A 7,759-nucleotide genomic window follows, 5' to 3' on the forward strand; every position below is an offset into this window, starting at 1 on the left:
GAGAGGGACTATAAGAGCAGTTTTGTCTCAGCTGTTCAGGTGATTTTAATCTATTGAGTAAGGGAAAGGGAAGAGAATTATCTTGGTAAATACATACAAATAAATTATTCAGACCACATGGAGATATACACAGATGCATGAGACAGAGAGTGGCAGAGTGGGAATAGCTTTTGTCATTCCAGATAAGAATTTTGTCTTATGTAAAAGAATCACTGACAACCTAACTGTATCAATACAGGTGAATTATTAGCCGTTCTGCTCTGAACTGGATTAACACAGTAACCAAAGAGAGGGTAATATGCTCTGATTCCAGCAGGGCACTAACAAGTATTCATAACATGAAGTCAGAAACGTGGCAGGCAGGATATAGAATTAGACATTGCTAACACGATACACAGAAGCTGAGGTGGATATCAAATTATTATGGGTGCCTGCACATATTGGGGTGGAGGGGGATGAACTGAATATAAAATATGGCAAAGCCGAAATAATGAGGATCATTGAGTGTAAAAAGAAATGGCGAGAAATGTGGGATAGAGGAAACAAAGACAGATATTATTACAGTATTCAGAGACAAGTGGGAGAAATGAGAAAGAAAAACTCGAGTAGAGAAGGACATCATGTCCAGGATCAGGTTTGGTCATAATGGCCTAAATGGCACATTGAAAATAATAAACAAACATGCCACAAGAACATGTAATTATAGCAGCTCACAGGAAACAGTGAAGCATGTAGCGTCATTTTAAAATGTCCAAACTACTGTCAAGAAAGACAAGAACTCATTAGGGCACTAGAAAGTATAATAGAATGACCTTAAATGTAAAAGACATACAGAAAAGCTCTGGGGATGTCAGGTTTAGAGCCATTTTTAGGTTTTTAGATAGTATAACAAGGAGCTTTTTAATGACATAAATATGACATAAATGCAGATGAGAAACAACTCAATGTTATGTGTTTCTGATGCACACACTCCTGTCCAGAAGGGGGAAGAATGCACCTAAACGTTGCTTGCCAACCGTTAGTAACCCTACAAAGAAGAAGAAGCTGTGAAAAAGCCTTTTACAGACATAAGATTTGTATTTGCCAAATTTAGCAGGTAATTTTTCACAACAGATTTTATTTTGAACAGGAATGTTTAATCACCAAACTTACGTGACAGCCATTGGTAGTGACGTGTTAATTTACTGGACATACTTTTAGATTTTAAGATGGTCAACTGAGCAGCTAAGGCTACTCTTGTTTTTCCATACTTAATTTTCATACTGTGTTAAGAATTATGTTATCAGTTTTCTTTTCATCTAACATCAAAATGTTATATGTTTTCATTTTGGAAATTAGACAATGTAAGCATTATTTCTTTCAAATCAACATTAATTTATAACTTTCATTTTACATTGATCTGTCTTTAAACATTGCTCACCTTGTGTGGTGCAGATCTCGTAATGCCAGATTGAGCATGATTTGTCAGTGGCTAAGCAGGAAAAGTGAGTAAGTGAGTAGGCCACCTCGCCTGTTGCAAAACTCAAAATACTTTTGACCCACCCTACATAAGTAGCCAAGTGTTTTTAAAGTACCTGAAACAACTAACCCAACAACAGACCCAATTCAAGCATGGTTATTTGACTAAAAACTAAATAAATAAAACTAAAACTGATTTTCATTTTAATGTCAAAACTAAATGTGTGTGTGGGTACAGAAAACATTCATTGCAACTTTCCAACAGTCACTTAAAAAGAAGGGACGATGAAGTAAGTTTAATACAAACACTTTTATTAAAGTTAACTCAGTTTTACCACAGTAGAAAACTACATGTAAACAGAATAGATATTTAAAAGAAAAGATAAAGAAATAGAAGACTAAACTTAAAAACCAGTTGCAACCAGTAAGAGGTAAGACTTAAAGTGGCTAAAATGCAAAGTATGTGAAACCACAGTTTCTGTGCAAGTGTGGAAGTAGTTTTTCAGTAAAGAACTTTAAATAGAAAACAAAAGGCTCTGAATGAAAAGCGCCTGAAGAATCCTTAAGCTGCAGGGGTAATAACTAAAAACAGTCTCCTACACATAGTGTGGCAGCACTGTTGTAATGTATCAAAATGGAGTCATATAAATATTGTAAATTATGAACTTGAAATTAAAACAAAGATCACACTTTGTTTTTTTTAATGTAAAAAGCACCGTATTGCCTCTGTCCACTGATGTATGTGGCGTCTGTCTAGTAAATGTATTAGGAGGTGGCATCTTTTAAATAAGCTATAATGTCCAGTCTTTCCTTTTTCTTTCTGATACCACTGAAGATCATCTTGGTGCCAGGAATGTATTTCTTTGGGTTTTGCAGGTAAACATTCAGAGTCTCCTCATCCCATATGATACCTAAAAAAAAGAAAAAAGAAAGAAAAAAGTCTTCCAGTGTTCCCATTAACATTGTGTGTGTATTTGTCATATCAGCATTCTCACACTTCTGACTGTAATTAGGTTTTATTGCCTCATGTTAGAGCAAAACTGAGAGTCAGATGAACTGAACTGAACTGAACCTGTTCAGACCTGCTCTTCTGTAGGGTGGCTATGTAACTCAGTTCATGTGGACCTGATGCACATTCCTCCTTATGGATTGTAATGATTACTGATAACCTTAACCACCACATTTAAGTAAATGAAGACAAAAACGTTTTACTCTCACACACAGTTTCTACATTTATGTATTCTGGTCTAAGGTCTACAGCTGTCTGAGTGGTTTCTGTCTCTCTAGTAGTCAGAGCTCTGCTTGGTGCTCTGTTTTGAACAGGAAATGAGGCCTGCAGTAAGGCTGGGAGAACTAGCATTGTGTTGTGTATGCAGTCATTTTCTGCAGCGTTGTTTGGCTTCCTCCAGAAATATTTCTTCACTTGCAGCTCATCATATTGTTGTATTTTATGTATGTTTTTTCAGCATCAGCATAATTTAAATTTTTTCAGCAAGTTTATTTTAATTAAGTCAGCCAATGTAGTTCTGTCAGTGTATAGTGAACACAATAACCGAGCTGTTTTGCAGCACTGCTCATTTATTACACATACTTGAATAGTCAGATGCACATTTATGTTATGCTCATAGTTGGGATATCCCATAATGGTATAATATTCCTGCTTCCGAACTAATGTGCAGCAAAACTGGCAAGACATAAATGGCTTCTCATAAAGTGCCAATACCCACTGCAACTTATTCAGAGCAGCTGGGCCAGTCAGTGAGTCAGTCAGTTTCTTAACTTGAGTTTAGCAGTTGTTTGGACTTTACAGAGCACACCATGCATACCAAACACTGAACCATACTGCATGTACGTGTTGAGACTTGTAGATTAATGTCATATGAAGACAGTTGTTCAAACTTTTGCACTGCAGGCTGTGTTTGTATACAAGGCAACTCCAACACCATTTGGTGCAATGATACAGGTAGGACTGTCTGAATGAGCAGATGGTGATCTACAGTTTCAGGTAACAGCTGGACAGCTCTGACTCCTGTCAGTTGTGAGGAGAAGCAATCCGACTTGTCCTCATATCTACCAAGGCACAAGAGAGAAACCACATTCTTGCTGCACCTGTGTTCTCTTTGGTTCCTTTTTTGTTATTAGGTATCTTACATTGCATCAGTGTCAGTTTTTCAATTATGGACTAACCATATCAACCAAGGAGTCAGTCAGACAACAGTGATTCATACCTTTATCGATGTTGGCCTGTGTGTAGCTGTAGCCGCTCGCCTGTCCCGTCTTCCTCCCAAAGAGACCCCACAGGTTGGGTCCCACCTTGTGGCGGCCCCCCTCGTCCACTGTGTGACACTGGGAACATTTCTGTACAAACGACTTCTTCCCTTTCTTGAGGTCGCCCATGACCAGCAGCTGGTGGCCAGAGAAATGATGAGAAACAAGATGAGATACTCTCAGTCATATAGCAGTGCACAACTACAATAACGAGTTGCAAGTGAATGGAAAAATACCAATGAAACATGTTAGACACAATGTAGCTTGGGGCATTATGGGCAATTCACAACTTTGCCCTCAAACTTCCGGATTGCTGTTTCATAAGTTATGGGACATTTGTTATCCAGCTGGGGAGAGAACAAGGAAATCACAACAGCTTTCAAAAGATGAGAAAGTTTTAGTGGTGTCACGAAAACACGGAGCACAAAGTTGCTGCTGTTTTTGTTTGTTTGTTTGTTTTTTTCCCCCCCAAAAAAATCTGTATGAAGTAAATCGCTGTTAAAAGTGACCTCATTATTATTACTAGAGAAAACATCTGGTAGAAAACACATCAGTGTAGCATGTAATCCGACTCTACACAGACAGAGGCTACATCAGGATCGAGACGGAGTGTTCTCCTCTGATAAAGACGGTGAAAACACAACTAACACCCGCAGTGTAACCAAACTTATACGTCACCGTACCTGGAGTCGTCTTGAGCTGTTTCACCTTTTCAGATCAAGCCTTTGAGTTTCGTTATCGCTCCTCTTCTGCGTCTCTGGTTGGAAACTTGTTCCTGGGATGACACCGGATTTGAACCTCAAAACAAGAAAGGCTGAATTCCGGGGCAGAGCTGTAGGATCGGGTAAAGTAAGGCGTGATAACCTCGTAGCTACTGCGAAACTCAATGAGGACGACACAGCAACTGCGTGTGGGTCACACCCATTTCCAAAATGCATGTGAATAACCAGCCGTAGCCTACCTCTGAAATAAAAGCACCATGAGTCATTGTAGGTTTTAAGGCGCTTATGTATACCTGCGTGTAGGTGTTTATTATTGTAGCTGCAGAACAAGTTTATCCTCAGGGTTGAAGACATCTGAGACTCATCCCTAATGCTCCTCTCTACTGTACCTTACCTGAGACACTTGTAGGTGCGTAAATGCCATTATGACACGTTTAACATCTAAAGCAGATATATGAAGTACAAAGTACATTAATTAACCCCAAAAAGCAAATAGACCTCTAAAATAAAATGCATTAGCTAATGAAATGTGGGGAGCTGACACATCACACTGACATGTCAAAATGTCTGGTGTGACAAGGTCTCTCTTATAGTCCATGTAACTATGGCACACTACTAACAATCAATGTCAAGAATTGTGCTCAACTTGTTCTCAATCATATGTTAATTGCACTGGAAATATTTTCATATTTTATATTTGCACAGTCTACATCTAAATAAATGGCTGATGGCTGAAGCCACTTTGTGGATAATCTATGTGTTAAATAACAAGCACCTCTGTTCTTCTTCATGATACATGTTGTCCAGCACCTTGTGACAGATCATTGAACTCACTGGACAGAAACATCACAAAGAGAGAAGTGCTGCCTGTGTCTCTGACAGAGAGAAGAGAGACAGGGGGCAGTAAATATTTTTTACTTGGTGTGTTACCACCCTCTAGTGGCATGTTATTGTACTGAACGAGCCCCCTTCAATCCTCCATCTGTATCCACTTATGATAGTTGGCTACACACAGTGTGTACGTAGTATGCCTTTTTCAGTAGTGATATTTAGTTGTTTACATGAATTAATATTATGGTGGTACGGTCTTGTTAGGATACTTTCCTTTATAGGAATAGTGTAAAAAATACTTGCAGATCACTGGTCACAGCAACATAAGCAGCTGCTGTTTATAGTATTTCACTTGATTTCAACATGCACACCTACACTTTGATAGATGGTTAAGGAAGTGGCCAAAATTAACCCCATCAGTAAAAACTCCAACAAGTAGATTTATAGAAATAAAAAGACTTTGCAGAAAAACAATAACAGTTTCCCTTTGTTTGAAGTCATGGAGACTCTCCATTAGTATATACAGTAAGAGGCTAAAGTCCAGGTTTGAGAAGAAAAATGATTTAATACAGTAGCCTAATATAATTTAGCAGAACAAACATGAAAGTGCAAAACAAAGACAACCCAGTAATTGAAACTTTTATTTTCCATCACTTGAATACAACTGCATGTTTTGTCTTTACTGTAAAAACAATATGTTGATATTTACATGCTTATTGTATAGGCCTGTACAGCCCCCTTCATCCTTTAAAGGTTTTTTCTTCCATCGTCACTTCCTCTGAGCTGGTTGTAAGTCTGGAAATTTCAAACCTGTGGGAAGAGAACACATGCTCTTCATGAGAAAACTTTATGGATGTTAAACTGATCTGAATAATAAGTATAGAGTAGACCAAGTATATATAATAAGTTAAACATTTGGATTACATAATGCATGTCAAGATCTTTTCCCTGTATTATGTATGTATTATGGGACACTCACCCCATATCACCCCGAGCAGGAATAATAATATGAGACTGTATGGATGGAAAATGAAGATTCTAACTAGACTTGAATTTTAATTAAAACAAGATCTGCCTACCAGTGCAATAACTGCCCATTGGCCAAAGTCCTAAGGAGGGTCCACAAAGGACTGTGTCTCCCTGATCTGTCACGCAGTGCTGGGTCTGGTCCTCCTCTTGTAGCAGGACATTTGGCACACATTTTTATCAGCTCCCAGGACCGTCCAAACCTCTGAGGCATGTTGGGGTTTGAGCTTGGTGTCCTGTCATCATCACCGAGATCCATCTCTCTTCCGAAGCGCATAGGCATGTTGGCGTGCATGTTCACAGGTTTGACCGTGGGCGGGTAGAGCTTGATGATGGTAGGGAGGCTGATTCTGCTGGTGGTCGGTTTCACGTGGATATTGAGGCTCTCATGATCCAAACTCCTGCGGATGTCACTGTTAAACTGAAAAAGGCAACAGACCAGTCTATTAATAACATTTCTTAAATAATATAGCAATAATTATGTTCTCAAATCAAACAAAAAATAAGTGTATGTATAATAATCACTATTGTAAAAAAAGAAGAATATAAAATACAATAGAAATTAATGTTCTATTCACTGCTCCTCTACAATCATATAAGATATTTTCTAACAGGTGAGTTCCATTGTTATGTTTGTAATAACAGTATATAAAACAAATAGGGATTTCTGTATTTAAACACAATTTTTTCATTTCCATAATACAGTTTTTACCCACTTAAGTCAATTCTGTCGATACTGTCTCTACAGTCCAAAACATGAGAAAAGTAGGGCTGCAGATAGATGAAACACTAATTACCAATTGTTTTATTCCATAAAATTAAGGTGAAAAGATCTTCAAGTACTGAACAGTAACCTCAAACGTATACTATTCAACTCATCAACATACGAGACCAAGAAAAACTCCAGATCCCTTCTTTTGAGAAGAGTTAACTAATAAATGAATCATGAATGAATGCGTCTTACATGATGATGTGGCTGCTTCCTCAAAGTGTGTCTTCCATCTTCGCTGCTCAGCATTGTCTTATCACTGTGGATTAATTTCCCATGGACTGGAAGGTGAGACGCCGCTGCCCCGCCGAGACCTCCCAGCATCAGGAGCACTGACAGGAACATCATGGTGGACATGTTCACAGCAGGAGACATCTCCCCAGGCAGCACCAGGACACATCACTGACTTCCTAACCACACTATCTCCTGCTATTAAAGACCCCTGGAAACATACGTCACCTGTGTCATGTAATACAGCCCCCCCCCCCACACACACACACATACACACAAACAGACATACACATAAGACTCAAAAAAAAATTCCTGATTCAGTAATCAGCTCTGAAGAATATACTTGAAAAGGTATGTGTGTCCTAATTGGGCTGCATTTTTAATTAAAGCAGACATGAGAGAGCAGGTCATAGAAAACCTGAAAGCAAGGAATATTTTTCTCTGCTTACTGCAG

At 38.6% G+C, this 7,759-nt stretch overlaps 2 protein-coding genes across 2 annotated transcripts; both read right to left on the minus strand.

The window, feature by feature from the left end:
* Positions 1-1,836: 1,836 nt before the first annotated feature.
* Positions 1,837-4,576, minus strand: LOC146979015 (cytochrome c-a). The gene is made up of 3 exons (XM_085790416.1): positions 4,410-4,576; positions 3,687-3,864; positions 1,837-2,369 (listed from the first exon to the last, which is right to left on the minus strand). Exons 2-3 carry the CDS (start codon positions 3,853-3,855, stop codon positions 2,224-2,226), a joined length of 315 nt encoding a protein of 104 aa, XP_085646542.1. The 5' UTR covers positions 3,856-3,864; positions 4,410-4,576; the 3' UTR covers positions 1,837-2,223.
* Positions 4,577-6,354: 1,778 nt separating this feature from the next.
* npvf (neuropeptide VF precursor) lies at positions 6,355-7,495 on the minus strand. The gene is made up of 2 exons (XM_085790244.1): positions 7,270-7,495; positions 6,355-6,726 (listed from the first exon to the last, which is right to left on the minus strand). Exons 1-2 carry the CDS (start codon positions 7,447-7,449, stop codon positions 6,355-6,357), a joined length of 552 nt encoding a protein of 183 aa, XP_085646370.1. The 5' UTR covers positions 7,450-7,495.
* Between the last annotated feature and the right edge of the window lie 264 nt (positions 7,496-7,759).

The sequence above is a fragment of the Trachurus japonicus genome, chromosome 11, assembly GCF_045865225.1.
Source record: "Trachurus japonicus isolate A0001 chromosome 11, Traja_1.0".
NCBI classification, from domain to species: domain Eukaryota; kingdom Metazoa; phylum Chordata; class Actinopteri; order Carangiformes; family Carangidae; genus Trachurus; species Trachurus japonicus.